Below are 16487 nucleotides of genomic sequence, written 5' to 3'. Positions count from 1 at the left end.
TCATGACTAATTATCAAAATATCTTTAGTGTTTCAAGACTCACATGGTAAACATAAAACTGCTACACTTATTCAAATAGTATATGTATATTCAGTGGAAAGAAAAAAGTCATTGGTAGGAGTTATTTCTTTTAAGATCTGCAGCTAATAGGATAAGTTGATGACACAGCACAGTTTAATTGGCATTCCTTTTGGGAGTGAGAGATTAAATTCTTTATCCAAAAAAAAAAAAAAAAAGTCATTTTAATGCATAGTGTTATATCTCCGTGGCCATGTCACAAGAGGCTTGCCAAGGCAGGTAAGGCTTCAGGCCTCACAGAACTGCAGTCAAGTGAAATCATAAATAATAGTATCAAAATTTACCATCTGATCAGTGGATAATGCTTTCAAGGCATTCAATTAGCTTACTTTCTGTAGTATTTAAGCTGTTTACATTGATAATCACATTCATGTAGTATTTGCTACAAGGGAGACACAGAACCAGTTGTTTGGACTAAATATGATGAGAAACCATTCTTTGGGTTCCACATAATTTGTGGCAATCACGGACAGGCTGCTTAAAGAGTGATGTCTACTTTGTTCAACAGCCCTGTGAAAAGAAAACAAACTTTAGTACTATTCCAATTGACTTAGCTGGAGAAATGGGAGCTCCTTAAGATGTAGATGCATTTTACAGTCATTTTATGAGGATTTTCCTTCAGGTAAAACTACGACATTGCCTCTCATAAAACAGTTATAATTATAATTGTATTCCATGTATTGCAGAAGCTAGATTGACATGTTAAGATATGGAAGTTACAAAAAAGACCCAAAGCAAACTTTTAAAGATGAAAACTACAATGTCTGAGAGGAAAATTACACTGAATAGTATTAATTGGCACATAAGACACTTAAGGAAAAACACAGCAATAGAAACTACTGAAACAAAACACTGGGGTTTTAAAAAAAGACTATAAATAAAGAAATACTAGCATATCTGTGAGCTGTAGTACAATTTCAAGTAGCCTAATATGTATTATTGAGAAAGATAAAGAAGAAGGGGTTTGGTACCAGGGATTGAACCCATGGGCACTTAACCACTGAGCCACATCCCTGGCCCTTTTTATTTACTTTTTTTTTTTTTTTTTTTTGAGACAGTTTTGCTACTTTGCTTGGGGCCTTGCTGAGTTACTTAGGCTGAGGCTGGCTTCTTTTTTTTTTTTTTTTTTTGCAATCCTCCTGCCTCAGCCTCCTTAGTCACTGGGAGTACAGACTTGTGCCAGAACACCAGAAAATATACTTGAAGAAATGATGGCTGAAATTTTTTCAAATATGATGAAATCTGTAAACCCACTGATCTAAGAACTTCAATGAACTCTAAGCCCAAGAAGCATAAAGAAAGTAACACCAAGGCATATAATAATTAAATCAGTTAAAATCAGTAGTAATGAACTGGGGTTGTGGCTCAGTGGTAAAGCACTTGCCTAGCATGTGTGAGGCACTGCGTTTGATTCTCAGCACCACATATAAATAAATGAATAAAATAAAGGTTCATCAACATCTAAAAAATATTTTTAAAAATCAGTGGTAAAGAGGAAATCTTAAAAGCAGAGGGGGAAACCCCATGTTATACATGTACAAGGAAACAGTATAAAGATTACAGCAGACTTCTCTTTGGAAACAGTGTAAGTTAAAAGACATGGTGCAGCATCTTTACAGTATTAGGGAAACCTCCTGACCTAAATTCTTTACTCAGCAAAATATCTTTAAAAACAAAGATGAAATAAATATTTTTTTCTAACATATAAAATATGAAATAATTGATTATCAGCAGATAAGAAATGTAAAGTAAATCCTTCAAGCAGAAGAAAAGTAATACCAAATAGAACCTAGGTCTACACAAAGGAATGAAGAACACTGGAAATCTTTATATTTATTTACTATACTATTAAATATAAAGACTTTTTCTTACTATTTTAATCTCTTTAAAACATAATTGACTTTTTTTTTCAATGCTGCGGATTGAACCTAGGACTCACATACTGGATATGTGTCTAACCACTGAGTCCCATAACTGACGTTTTTTTAAATTTTTTTTTTTAGTTGTAGATGGACACAATATTATTTATTTATTTATTTAATGTGGTGCTGAGGATCGAACCCAGGGCCTCACAAGCACTCTACCACTGAGTTACAACCCCAGCCCATAACTGACTTTTTAAAAGCAAAAATAGTAACAATTTGTAACCTATATGCAAATAAAGTGTATGACAACAGTAGCACACAAGACCAGGAGGAGAGAAATGGAAATACATTTATAAGGCCTTATATTATATGTGGAATGATATAATATTAAAGGCAGACTGAGCTAAAAGCAACCATTAGATAACACAAGAAGGACTTATAACTAATAAGCTAGGGAAGGAGTTAAAATGGAATTATTGGGGCTGGGGTTGTGGCTCAGAGGTAGAGTGCTTACCTAGCATGCATGAGGCACTGGGTTCGATCCTCAGCACCACATAAAAATTTAAAAAAAGATATTAAAAAATAATAATAATAAAATGGAATCATAAAAATAATCCAAAAAAGGCAGAAAACAAGAAAAATGAAAGTGAGCACAATGACACCAATGGAAAACAGTTATGAAGAAGGTTTGTTTAACCCACATCATTTATCCCATAAGTTGGTCTAAACCCAGTTAAAAGATAGATTGTTAGAATGGATAAAGGGGGGCTGGGGATGTGGCTCAAGCAGTAGCGCGCTCGCCTGGCATGCGTGCGGCCCGGGTTCGATCCTCAGCACCACATACAAAACAAAGATGTGTCTGCCAAGAACTAAAAAATAAATAAATATTAAAATTCTCTCTCTCGTTCTTTCTTTCTCTCTCTCTCTTAAAAAAATAGAATGGATAAAGGAGCAAGAGTCAACTATATGCAGTCTAAAAGAATCCCACTTTAAAGACACAAAAAGATTAAAAATAAAAGGATGGAAAAAGATATGCTACACTAATGAAAAGAGAGCTGGGGCTGTGTTAATATTAGACAAAATAGATTTCAAAACAAGGGGTAAAGAGGTCACTTCATCATGAAAGCATCAGGCATCATGAGGACAGTACAGATGTTCTATCACAAGTTGAAAATGTTGTCAGTCAAAATGCATTTAATAACCTAACTTACCGAACATCATAAATTAGCCTCACCTACCTTTAAGTTCAGAATGCTTGTATTACCTTATAGTGGTACAGAATCATCTACCATAAATCTACTGTATAAAATGTTGAATCTCTCATGTAATAGCACTGAGAATGATACTGAAAGTGAAAATAGAATGGTTGGTCAAGGACCATCTGTAGTCCTAAAGATTCAAGTACCTTTTATGAGAACTTTAAAATACATGAAACAAAACTAATAGAACTAAGAAGAAATAGATACATATTTATACTTAGATATTTCAACAAAATTTTTTAAAATGTTTATTTATTTATTTTTTAGTTTTTAGTTTTCGGCGGACACAACATCTTTGTTTGTATGTGGTGCTGAGGATCGAACCCCGGGCCGCACGCATGCCAGGCAAGCACGCTACCGCTTGAGCCACATCCCCAGCCCCAAAATGTTCTTAATAATTGATAGAATGGGGGGCTGGGGCTGGGGCTCAGTGGTAGAGCGCTCGCCTAGCATGCATGAGGCACTGGGTTCGATCCTCGGCACCACATAAAAATAAAATATTGTGTCCACCTAAAACTATTAACAAATAAATATTTTTAAAAAATAATTGATAGAATGGGTAGAGAGAAAATCAGTAAGTCTATAGAAGTCATCAATAACACTATCAATCAGTTTGACCTAATAGATGTTTATAAGTCACTCTGCCCAACTACAGAAAAACATGCATTATTTTCAAGTATACGGGACATTTATAAAGGGAGAACATATTCTGAGTCATTAGGTAGGTCTCAATAAATTTAAGTTTATTTAAAGTCATAGGAAGTACATTTTTTACCACAATAGAATTATTAAAGTAAAATCAATAACACAAAATTTTAAAAATATTTGGAAAATAAATTAGTTATAAACACAAAATCAGAAGGGAAATTAGAAATAATTGAATAGAAGTGCAGTTTACCAAAATGTATAGGGTATTGCTAATGTAGAAAATGTCTGTGTGATAAAAGAAAATATTATCAAATCAGTTTCCTTACCTTCAGGTTAAACCAGAACAAGCAGAGAAAATTAAACACAAGGTAAACAAAAGAAATGAAATAATAAAGATCAGAGTAGAAATTTTTTAAAAAAAGAATAATAGAGAAAAATGAAACAAAAAAGTGGTTCATTGAGAACATTAATAAAATTGATAAACATGTAGACAGATTAATCAGAATAAATATAGAAGGCACCAGTTGCCAGAAACTAGAAAGGTGGCATCAGTTGCTCATCAGTATGAGCAACTCTACAGCAGTACATTTGACCACTTAAATGAAATAGACAGATTTCTTAAAAGATAGGAATTACCAAAGTTCACTAGGAAGAAACACCCATGTATACGTTTAGTTCTTTATCTATTAAGGAAATTGAATTTTTAGTTAATAGCCTTTCCATAGTCTCCAGAATGTATAAAGAACTCTCAAAAATCATTAATAAGAAAAATGCCAGTTTTTTAAATGGACCAAAAATTTGAATATACACTTCACCAAAAAAGATATAGTAAACAAACATCAAACACATGAAGCCAACATCATTAGTCAAAAATTCAAGCAAAAGCCACAATTAGATATCATTTTATACCCATTTGGAATAAAAATACTGTATCACTGGGTGAAGTGGCATGCACCTGTTGTACTGTTTTCCCTGCTCAGGAGACTGAGGCAAGAGGATCACTTGAGCCCAAGAGTTGGAGGATGGTCTGGGCAACATAGCAAGACCATGTCTCAAAAAAAGAAAGAAAGAAAAAGTAAACAGACTAAACCAAGTGTTGGCAAGATGTGGAAGAACTAGAACTTTTATACCCTGTTTGTGGGAATGAAAGATGGTACAATCACTTCAGAAAATAATTTGACAGTTTCTTTAAAGTTAAATGTGGCCAGGTGTGGTGGTGCACACCAGTAATCCCAGCAACTCAGGAGGCTGAGGCAAGAAGATTGCAAGTTCAAGGCCAGTCTCAGCAACTTATTGAGGCCCTAAGCAATTTAGCAAGACCCTGTCTCAAAATATAAAAATTTAAGGGCTGGGGATATGTCTCAGTGGTTAAATACCCCTGGGTTCAAATCCCCAGTTTTAAAACAATGTTTAATAAATGTTAAATATGTACCTACCATATGACCTAGCTATCCCACGCCTGCGTATTTACCCAAGATAAATAAAACCTATATACACATAAAAACTATGCACATATATGTACACATTAACACTAATATTTATAGCATCTTTTACAAGTCCAAAACAGGGAACAAACCCAATGTCAGCAGGTAAATAGATAAGCAAATTTTAGTTTATCTATACAATTATACAATACTCAGTAATAAAAGGAATGAACTGTTGATACACAAAATATCTAAAAGCCATGCTGGGTGAAAAATCCAGAAATAGTTAAGAGTGCATCCCCTCACTCATACATTGCTGGTGGGACTGAAAATTGGTGCAACTACTCTGGAAAGCAGTATGGAGATTCCTTAGAAAACCTAGAATAGAACCACCATTTGGCTTAGCTATCCCACTCCTCAGCATATACCCAAGGACTTAAATCAGCATACTATAGTCATGAGGCCAAATCAATGTTCATAGAAGCACAATTCACAACAGCTAAGCTATGGAACCAACCTAGATGCCCTTCAACAGATCAATGGATAAAGAAAAAATATATATACACAACGGAGTCTTACTCAACCATAAAGAAGAATGACTTTATGACTTTGCCAGTAAATGGATGGAACTGGAGACTATCATACTAAGTGAATAAGCCAATCCCCCAAAACCAAGGGCCAAATGTTTTCTCTGATATGTAGATGCTAACACACAATAAGGAGACGGGGGAATAGAAGTTCGTTGGATTAGACAAAGGGAAGAGAGAGGCAAGGGGAATAGGAAAGATAGTAGAATGAATTGGACATAACTTTCCTATGTTCATACATGAATACATGACCAGTGTAACTCAACATCATGTTCAACAACAAGAATCAGAAGATATGCTCCATCTATGTATATATAGTATGTCAAAATACACTCTACTGTCATGTATATCTAAAAAGAACCAATAAAAAATTAAAAAAACTTTTCCAAGCCAATCAAATAAACAAATAGCCCAGGAAAATAAATAAAAATTATAAACATTTAATCTGTAATACAAATAAAAAATATTGTTGAAGAAGAGAGTGAGACCACTGGATAGGCGAACAGCTTGTGTTTAAATATCAGGTCCAGCAGAGTTCCTTATACAAACAAATATACATTCACAAATTGCCAGTTTCTTTCCCTCTACCCCAGGAGAGAATGTTAAATGTTACTTGCCAGAGAGGGTCTTTTTGCTCACGAAAGAGCTCAAAGTACTTGTGGGCCAGTTGCGCTGGAGGCAGAGTTTGCAGCTTCAGGTTGGTCCAGCTGTGCATGGAGTTGGCCAAGTTCACAAAAGTATAATAACCCCAGATGGTCATTCCCATAGTTAGATAAATGGGTCATGAAAATTCTGATCTGAAAGATAAATAAAAATGACCTCACAACATCATCTGCTTAAGCTCAAAATGGGCTGTGGTTGTGGCTCAGTGGAAGAGTGCTTGCCTAACATGTGTGAGGCACTGGGTTCAATTATCAGCACCACATATAAATAAATAAAGGTCTATTGACAACTAAAAACAGTTAAAAAAAATGTGTCAGCAAAAGCTCCAGGAAGCATGTCACCTTACCTTGGAATGTCATGGAAAGTACAATTATATTTTTATATGGAAAGACCAACATTTAACTTCTGTATCAAACTAACACTCAAAAGTCACTTTTAAAATTAAAGTTCTTATTGAAGGCACAGTGATGCACTCCTGTAATCCTAGCAGCTCAGGAGGCTGAGACTGGAAGATCACGAGTTCAACGCCAGCCTCAACAACTGCAAGTCACTAAGCAACTCAGTGAGACCCTGTCTCTAAATAAAATACAAACTAGGGCTGAGGACGTAGTTCAGTAGTCAAGTGCCCCTGAGTTCAATCCCTGGTACCCCCCCCAAAATATTAAAATTGTTATTGAGGGGCTGGGATTGTGGCTCAGCAGTAGAGCGCTCACCTAGCATGTGCGAGGCCCTGGGTTTGATCCTCAGCACCACATAAAAATAAATAAATAAAATAAAGATATTGTGTCCAACTACAACTAAAAAATAAATATTTAAAAAATTATTTTTGAGAATGGCATTCCCTCACTGCTTATCCAAAGTATAGTGTAACTTTCAATATCAGTTTTTTCCCTGTTATGGAATTAAAATCAAATCCCAATTTTTATTCTTAAAATTAATTTTAAGAATAGTGAAGTGCCAGAATTAAATCAGTTCTAAAATTAAAACATTGGTCCAGATATTTTCTGATGTAGATACATATGATATGTTGAAATGGAATCAGAGTTGAGTAAACTTTATTGTTTCTTTGTTGTCTAATGGGAGATTTTTTTTAACTACAATAAAGGATTTTGATTATTTTCTCCATCAGAAATGGTGTTTGAGGGACTTCAAAACAGCATACTACATGGATACAGCCATATCAATATTTATAGCAACACAATTTACAATAGTTAAATTGTAGAACCAACCCAGATGCCTTCAGTAGATGAATAGATAGGGAAAGTTTGGTATATATACACAATGGAACATTACTCAGCTTTAAAAGAGAATAAAATCATGGCATTTGCAGGTAAGTGGATGGAGTTGGAGAATATAATGCTAAATGAAGCAAGCCAATCCCAAAAAAACAAAGGCCGAATGTTTTCTTTGATATGAGGATGATGGCTCATAATGATGATGGGGTGGGGGAGCATGGGAGTAATGGGGGAACTTTAGATAGTGCAAAGGGGAGGGTGGGGAAGTGGGGGGAAAGGGGTAGGAATAATGGTGGAATGAGTTAGACATCATTACCCTAAGTACATGTATGAAGACACAAATGGTATGAAAATACTTTGTGTACAATCAGTGACTTGAAAAATTGTGTTCTTGTGTGTAATATGAAACAAATTGTATTCTGCCATCATGTATAACAAATTAGAATAAATAAATAATTAAAAAAAGAAATGATGTTTGAGGAAATTAACCTGATTTGCATATTTTATATATACATTTATTGAAACATCGCATAGTACCCCACTAATATGTTCAGTTTTTTTGTTTAAATGTATCAAATTAATTTCATAAAACTAATAATGGTGGCACAGAAATTCATTACATTTAGCTAAAACCTTTTCAATATCTCTAATCCTTTTATGGTTTTTTCATACCTCAGTATTAACTCTAAAAATATATGGCATTTCAATTACTGTTCTTTTTGTATCATAAACTAAGGAAAAGTGAAATCTAGATTGTTCTAGACAGACCAACCAAAATTCTGAATGTGATTACAGAGATAATCTGATGTACAGTCTATCAGGCATTGTAGCAAGAATTAAAAATACCAAATAAAGGAGAAATGACATAATTTCTATCTAAATTGCAGAGATTACTTCTGCATCTCATAAAAAGAGAGTTCCTTTTCAATAACAATATTTTATATTTGTTCCTAAATGTCAAATTGTTTTAAAATATATAAGTGGTTTAAAAAGTAATTTTACTTTATATATATATATATATATATATATATATATATATATATATATATGAATGTTCAGAGTGACCAAACTTTTAGAATACAGTATTTTATTAATTTTATTAATAAATCAGGAAAATAGAAGATTATAATTAATATTATAATAAATATAACATTTGAAATTGAACAGATAAATATAGAAGAAAAGTCAAAGGTTTCAAAAGCTAATGTTTGATATGGTTGTTTACTTACTCTTTTAACAGATTATGTTGCTTGATGTGGTTATTTTGGGCTATTTGGAAATAAAAATGGATATGCAGTTAAAAAAAGAGGCATATTCTTTGCTTGCATTTCTACAAAATTCTATAAAATGCCAAGTAATCTGTACTTTTTGTGTCAATGGTTGCTTGAAGATGGGAGATAGGAAAGTTGAAAGGAATCATTACAAAGGGCAGCAAGAAACTTGTGGTGATAGATATATTCATTAACCTTGATTGTGATGATAGTTTTATAGGATATGTATATGTCAAAACTTACCAAATTGTATATTTTATATGCATGCAGTTTACTTTTTGTTAGTCACATACAGTTTCTAAGAAAGTAGCAGGGCCTTTAGCATGTCCTCTGGATTTTCTTCCTCCTCCCTCTGCCTCTCTGATTTATTGGGGAAGTTTAGGTATCTGGGCACAAAGGATCATGACATTTCATGGATTTGCCCATCTTCCTCTTCAGTGTGAGTGGAAAGACCCAGTAGAAGTGAGTTCCTGTTAATGCTCCCTTCACCACAACTTTCGTCATGGCCCTATGCACCCTCTAGGAGGCACTTTCCAGGAATGTGTTAGCTCAATGCAAATACTGTCACTGGTTTCCCTCCAATTTGGAGAGTTGCTGCCCATACCTTGAGCATTTTAAACTAATGTCCACTGTGTTCATTTCCTAGGGATGCTAGAAGACAGTATCATAAACTCAATAGCTTAAAAACAACAGCATTTATTCTCTCACAGTTCTGGAGGCCAGAAGTCTGAAATCAAGGTATGGGCAGGGCTACACTCCCTTCACCAGTTGTAGAGCAGAATCCTTCCTGCTGCTTCCAGCTTATGGGAGGAGCATCTTGGCTTCCTTGGCTTGCATCTTGCATAACTCCAATCTCTACCTCTATCCTCACCTAGTCTTTCTCCCTCTGTCACTCAAATATCCCTCTACCTTTGTCTTATAGGGATACTTATCATTGGATTAGGGCCCACCCTAATTCAGGCTTAAATCTCCAAATCTTTAATTATATCTGCAAAGACCCTTTTTTCAAATAAGCTCATATTCACAGAATCTGTGGATTTAGGAGTTGGATTTGTCTTTGGCAGGGGAGCATAATTCAATTCACTTTAGCCATCTGTATCTTCAGGATAAGGCATGTGCCATTGTCACAGGATCTGGGACTTACAGGAAGAGACAGACTCCTCAGGATCTAGGAATATTTCAGCTTTTGAATCCGTAGTACTCAGATCTCTGATATCCTAGCAAGAGTCAAAAAAGAAAAAGAAAAAAAAATCCAATATGACCTCTTTACCCTGTTCTTTGGCTGTAGTGATGGGTCAGAGCCTTGGGCCATTCATAACCCAATTAACTTGGCAGACAGCTAGTAAACTAGAGACCTTACCAGTAGCCCTAAGTCTTAGAAGAAAGGAGCATTTACTGGATTTCTAATCTGTGCCAAGATTTTCACTTTATCTCCACAAAGATGTTATGAAAAAACAAAAAAGTTGTACTGTTTTACAGAAAAGGAAACTGGTTACAAAACTTTTGCAGTCTGCCTAGACTCACAGCTAGTAAATGGCAAGTCCGCAATTTGTACTGACATGCCCTGGCTCCAAAGCCCAGTAACATTGTGACTATGTAGGACTGGGTAGCAAGCCCATGGAATAAGAGTGATCTTAAGCCAGCTGCACACATGATCATCACTGCTTCCCTCTGATAATGGCCATTTAGTGATAAATAACTTTTAGTGGCATAAGAGTGGCACCCAGTGGCTTCAGTTACACACTACAAGATCAAGGATAATACATAAAATTCTTTTATTGTGGAGCTAATCCCTCAATTTCCATTAATAAAGAAAAGGTAGAATTGGTGACCCTCTTATGGGTAGTGCTGCTGTGAACATTTTTGTGTAGACATGTTTGAAATTCTTTTGGGTATATCTAGAAATGTAATTTCTAGTTCATATGGTAACACCGTGTTTAACTGTTTAACTTTTTTTTTTTTTTTTTAATGTAGGAATTGAACTCAGGGCTACAAATGTGCATGCTAATAAGCACATGTTGAACCACTGAGCTGCCCTCCCAGCATATTTAACATTTTTTTGTGTGGTATTGGGAATTGAATCTAGGAGTGATTTACCACTGAGTTATGTTCCCAGAGCTGTATTTTGAGACAAGTTGTCACTAAGTTGCTGAGGCTGGCCTTGAACTTGTGATCCTCCTGCCTTAGATGCTGGTATTATAGGCATGTACCATCACACCTGGCCCTGTTTGTTTATATTTTTGAAGAATTTCCAAACCATTTTCCAAAGGTGGCTATACCATTTTATATTACTGCGAGCTCTGCAGTGGTTCCAATTTCTTCACATCCTAATCTACAGTCGTTTCTTTCCTCCTTCTTATTGCAATCCTAGTTGGGGGGGAAGTAGTATCTCAGTGATTTTGATTCACATTTCCCTAATGAGTAAGGATATTGAGCATCTTTTCGTGTCTTATTGGCAGATTATATACCTTCTTTGGAGAAACATCTATTCATATTCTTTGCCCATTTTTAGATTGGGTTGTTACTTTATATTGAACTATTAATTATTTATTCTGGATTTTAAAAGTACCTTATCAGATATGATTTGCATATATTGTATTCCATTCTTGTTGGGTTTACTTTTCAAGTGTCCTTTGAAGCACAAGCTTTTAATTTTCATGAAGAAGATACATATTTTATAACTTTGTATGAGGAGCTGGGAGAATTGGGTCATGGTCCTAGTAAGTATCTCTGTTTTTCTGTCCAGATTGGACCAACTGGTGTGGCAGAGCTCTGAAGGGCTACACATGACTACAGAATGTTCCCTTTGGCTTCCCAGGTTTGACTGTTCCAGTCAGTTCTTTATTGAGCACTTACCCTGTGTATGGCACTCTGCTAGCTATAAAGAGACAGACCTTCCAAGTGATTTAAAGTTTAGAAGATGGACATATGCACACAAAAATGGTGAATAGGGGGCTGGGTCCAGTGTTGCACACTGGTAATTCTGGCTACATGGGAGGCTGAGGCAAGAGAATTGCAAGTTTAAGGTCAGCCCGAGCAACTTAGAACCAAAATTAAAATAAAATAAAAAGGATGAAACTCAGTGGTTAAAAAAAAAAAAAAAAGATGAATGGGTATACAGAGTGTGCTTCAGAGCCTGAGGAATGGGGCAAACAGTAGGCAAGTGTGTGGAGTTCAGAGGAAGTAAGGATATGTCAGCAGTACTAGAGTGAGCTGCAGAAGGAAGCCTTGAAGGCTGGAGGCCAGGTAGGGGGATCCATGAGGAAGTTAAGAGGGAGTTCCAGGTGGAGAACAGCCCTTTTGGATTGGCTAAGCTCTCAGGCACACTCCTATTTCACTGGGGTTCATTCATGTGTCTGAATAACTCACTTGGAATTTTTGATTTTTAAAGCAGCTGACCCCAGAGAAAAAAGATTTAGCCCAGAACACTGAGGATGCACATGAGAACAGCCCAGAGCTCCTTGCAGGTAAGGCTGTAGCTTTTCAGGTAAGCCCTGGATTGAAACTGAGGTGGTAGGACATATTGTTTCAAGCTGTCCACTGCACCTTCATCAACATCCTTCTGGGATTTGGGGGGGTTGGCTCCCCCTGCCATTGTGGTCTTCTGAGATAGGGCTAGAAATTTCTAATATGGGTTGTATAGTTACAGATAGGTGCACTTGATGGGGAGGGGGAAGGTAACAGGCAGATTTCAGGGTGCTCAGTCTGATTAATTCCCTTATCTTTCCTTTTTTTTTTTTTTTTGTCCCAGGGATTGAACCCAGGGGTGCTCAACCACTGAGCTATATCCTCAGCCTTTCTTTTTATTATTATTTATCTTGAGACAGGGTCTTGCTAAGTTGCTTAGGGCCTCTCTAAATTGCTGAGGCTGGCTTTGAATTTGTAATCCTCCTCCTCAGCCTCTGGGAGTCACTGGGATTACAGGCGTGTGACACCACACCTGGCTTTGTATCTTTTCTTGATCATCAGTATTGATAATGTAGCTCTCCCACATATTAGTTGCTGCTCTTTTGAGCTCTGGAAGCTGTTCCTGGTTACAGATCTCACCTCAGTTTTGATGTGTGTTGTGAGGAGGTGTCAGTGTGTGATGTGATGGTATTTATACTGAAGTCTTTTCTTCATACCTGCCTCCACCCAACTCTCAGCCTTCAGGGCCAGCAGCCACAGAGGTAATAGCAGTTCTCATGAATAGTTACTGACAATTGCTGAGCACTATTCTGGATCCTTTAAAGTTTACTAATGCTCTTAGTTCTCAAAACAATCCTATGCAGTATAGGCACCATTATTCTCATTTTTAGGTGAGGAAATTGAGGCTGAGAGAACAATGCCAATAAACTTACACAAGGTCACACAGCTGGTAAATGACAGATCCAGAATTCAAATCCAGGCAGCCTACCTCTGATCTATCTCTAGACAAGCCATATTAGCAGAGATGCTTTCCTATAGATCTTGAGTCCTTCAGACAAAACAGTATCTGGGCTTGAGGAACTTTGGGGACTGTGACTTCAGTCCTTGTGCTCTGTTGCTAAATCCCTCTTTCTAGGGTACAGCTATAACACAGTGCATGCTGTCTATGCTTATGCCCAAGATGTATTCCTGAATCATTCTTTCCATTGAACCATGTTTTGAATGTTGTTGGGGGCTGTTTGTTACTGAAAAGAATGCTACAGAGAAGGTTTGTATAAAGCAAATAATCTAGTGTTATAAATTCAGATTTGGAGACTTAAAAAACATTGTAGTATGTATGCAGTGAGAAAAGGCAAAAGAATAGGTATCTTCTCTCAGATGGAAGACTGTTAACATTTAGTTCAACACCTTCTGTGGACCCTGGGGAGATGCTAGGCTCTTCCACAAAACTTATTTAGTCCTTATGGTGACCTTGTGGGCTGCATCGCTCCTCCCACAAATTAGACAACTCAGGCTCAGAGGTCAGGTAAAGGACTTAATCTCAGCAAGATGCCTCCAAAGCCCATGCTTTCTCTATTGTGCAACATGAGCCTTAAAATCTGGTTGCTTACAACCAGGTGGGACCTCCTAGAAGATCATTTGAGTTGTTCTTCCCTAAAAAACCTGCAACTGTCAGCAGCATGCATTCTGTGTTCCATGTAGAGAGCTTCAAAGAAGAAAATTGCTGAACAACTGTGTGTTGATGTCCCTGGACATCCATGGTCCATTCACTCAGGAGCCTTTGGTTTATCAGTACTTCCCCCCACCCTTTTTTTTTTGGCCCTCTCTCTTCAGTGGCTACTCCATTCTTTTAAAAGTCCACCCAGCCTCTACTCCCAACATAGCCTCTTGCTTTACACTTACTTTTTTTCCCTCAGTAAACTTGCCAACTTGTATTCCTCCCACTGTAAAGCCTTATTAGTAAGGGAACCTTTACCCTTCAGGCTTGGGGTGGAATCATCCTTTCAGTTTTCTAAGGACCTGTTTGTGTCAGTTATCACTTCTGTACCTTTCCCTCTCTTCTGAGTTCTTTTTCTTTAGCAGGTCAATCCTTCATTTTTTCAAAAGGACATCTCCCATGACTTTTGTCTCCTCCACCTATTCTCAGTCTCTCTCTAGCCCATCTCAACCAACATTCTCAAAACAAGCTGCATGTATACTCTCCCCCTTTCCTTTCCTTACACTTTCCCAAACTTAAGAGTATTTCTCTGTGACTTCTGTACTTGCAAGTTCTCTCATTAGGAAGTACTTTTAATCACCAAATTGTGCATTTATCTTTATCATTTCTGAACTATTTACAGAATTTGGCACTATAAAAGTAACTTACCTGGTTCTCTCTTTTTGAGCTTTTTTCTTCCACTACCTTCCTCTGGTCATTATTCAACAGTGATCATCCTACACTCCATCTTTATCTTCCATTCCAGCTGTTAACCACTGTGATTCTGGGTTCAAGACTCTCAAATTGGTATGACCTGCCTGTTCTCTCCTAAATGCCAGAAAGGAGCCTTATCTGCTCTAGGTAGCTCACAGGGAGATCCCATTGGTACCTCAATTTCTTCTCTCCTGATACCTTCCTTCTGCAAACCCCACCCCACTGAGATCAGCTCTTCTTACTTTAGGCTGCCATTAATGGTACCACTATATATCTAGTTCTTTACAGATAAATTAGATTCATTTAATGTCTTCCTGCATTTAGTTTGATATAAGCAAACTTATGACAAAGTGATCCTTCTAAGCTATATAATCAACCATATATTTTTCTAGTCCTTAAAACTCTTCACTGTCTTCCTGTTTGTTTCCTATGGCTAAAAAACTCATTTCTTAGCCTCCTCTGATTCCTGTGAACCCCTCAAACTTATTTGCTAGGATCCCATACCTTATATGTAGGATGTTTTATGCTTTTATATAAAGTTTATTTGCATGACTTTCAGTGTGGAATTCCTTTTCCTTCCCTTATCTGTCTGGTATATCTCTCTTCATCCTCCCCAACCCAGCTCTGGCATCTCCTCAGGGAAGCCTTTCTTCACCCTCCCATGATTAAGTTTCCTTCTCTTTTGTGCCTCTGGGCTGTGTACACATCTTTGCATCCCTCCACCACGTGTGAGCTACTCCCAGGGAAAAGCTCCTTGATTTACATTCCCAGGACAGGCTCAGGAATCATGTATTGACCCACATTGCTTTAAGTTTGCATAAGCGAAATCAGTTAAGAATAGGAAAGCTGCCTATGGGCACTTCAGGAGAAAGGTGAGGCCTGTTTCCCAGAGCTTGGCCGGGAGGAAAGACCTTGATAGTGCAGACTCCATGGACAATCTATGAGTGAAAAGTCGCTGAGGACACCTGAGCCCTCAAGTAAGGGCTTGGTAGTATCCCAGTGGCCCCTTCTAAGGACCAGCTCAAGGGGGATAGGTAGGCCAGAAATCGTTCATACAGCGTCTGCCTGCTCCTTAAGACCCCACAGCTGAAGTTTTTGCTCTGGACAGGACCAGATGATAGAGATGGGGTGAGAGGAATCTTTATAAGATGAAGCGGGCCTGTTTTCTCCTAGAGATCAGTGGGCAAGCAGAAAACAAGAGGCTTAAGAGGGGCAGCCTCCATCAGAGCGTGGAGGAAATGGAAGCTCCCCATTCTGCCAGCGCCCCGGGCACGCCAGAGATCTGCCCGCGCCGCCTGGAGCCCACCGCGGCCTCCCTCACCGTGAGCAGGGCGGAGCGCCGCACGGTCCACGTCCAGGCTCCCGTGCCAGACAGGGCGAGCCCGGGGAGAGTTCTGGAGGTAACCCGGCGAGCACTGCGCGGAAGGGCGCGGCGGGAGGTACGGGCACCTGGACGTTACGGAGTCCTCATCCCGGGCTCCCTTTGCTCCCGCAGGATGCACTGTGGCTGCAGGAAGTCTCCAATCTGTCCGAGTGGCTGAGTCCCGGTCATGGATCCTGAGCTGGACAGCTACTGAGAGTCCTCGGGGGCGGGAAGGGGCAGTTGGCCGCGAAGTTGTTGCTTCAATAAACCTGCACT

The 16487-nt window shown here is 37.8% G+C and overlaps 1 protein-coding gene across 1 annotated transcript in view; it reads left to right on the top strand.

The window, feature by feature from the left end:
• Positions 1 to 16475, top strand: part of Top6bl (TOP6B like initiator of meiotic double strand breaks) — an 86835-nt gene extending 70360 nt beyond the window's left edge. Inside the window, exons 14-16 of the mRNA XM_071616025.1 lie at positions 12422 to 12497; positions 16022 to 16248; positions 16344 to 16475. Of these exons, the coding sequence (XP_071472126.1) occupies positions 12422 to 12497; positions 16022 to 16248; positions 16344 to 16409 (369 nt within the window). The 3' untranslated portion in view covers positions 16410 to 16475. The remainder of the gene's footprint in view (positions 1 to 12421; positions 12498 to 16021; positions 16249 to 16343) is intronic.
• The last annotated feature ends 12 nt before the right edge of the window (positions 16476 to 16487 follow it).

The sequence above is a fragment of the Marmota flaviventris genome, chromosome 9 (assembly GCF_047511675.1).
Source record: "Marmota flaviventris isolate mMarFla1 chromosome 9, mMarFla1.hap1, whole genome shotgun sequence".
Lineage (NCBI taxonomy): Eukaryota > Metazoa > Chordata > Mammalia > Rodentia > Sciuridae > Marmota > Marmota flaviventris.
This window is presented reverse-complemented; position numbering and strand designations above follow the sequence as displayed.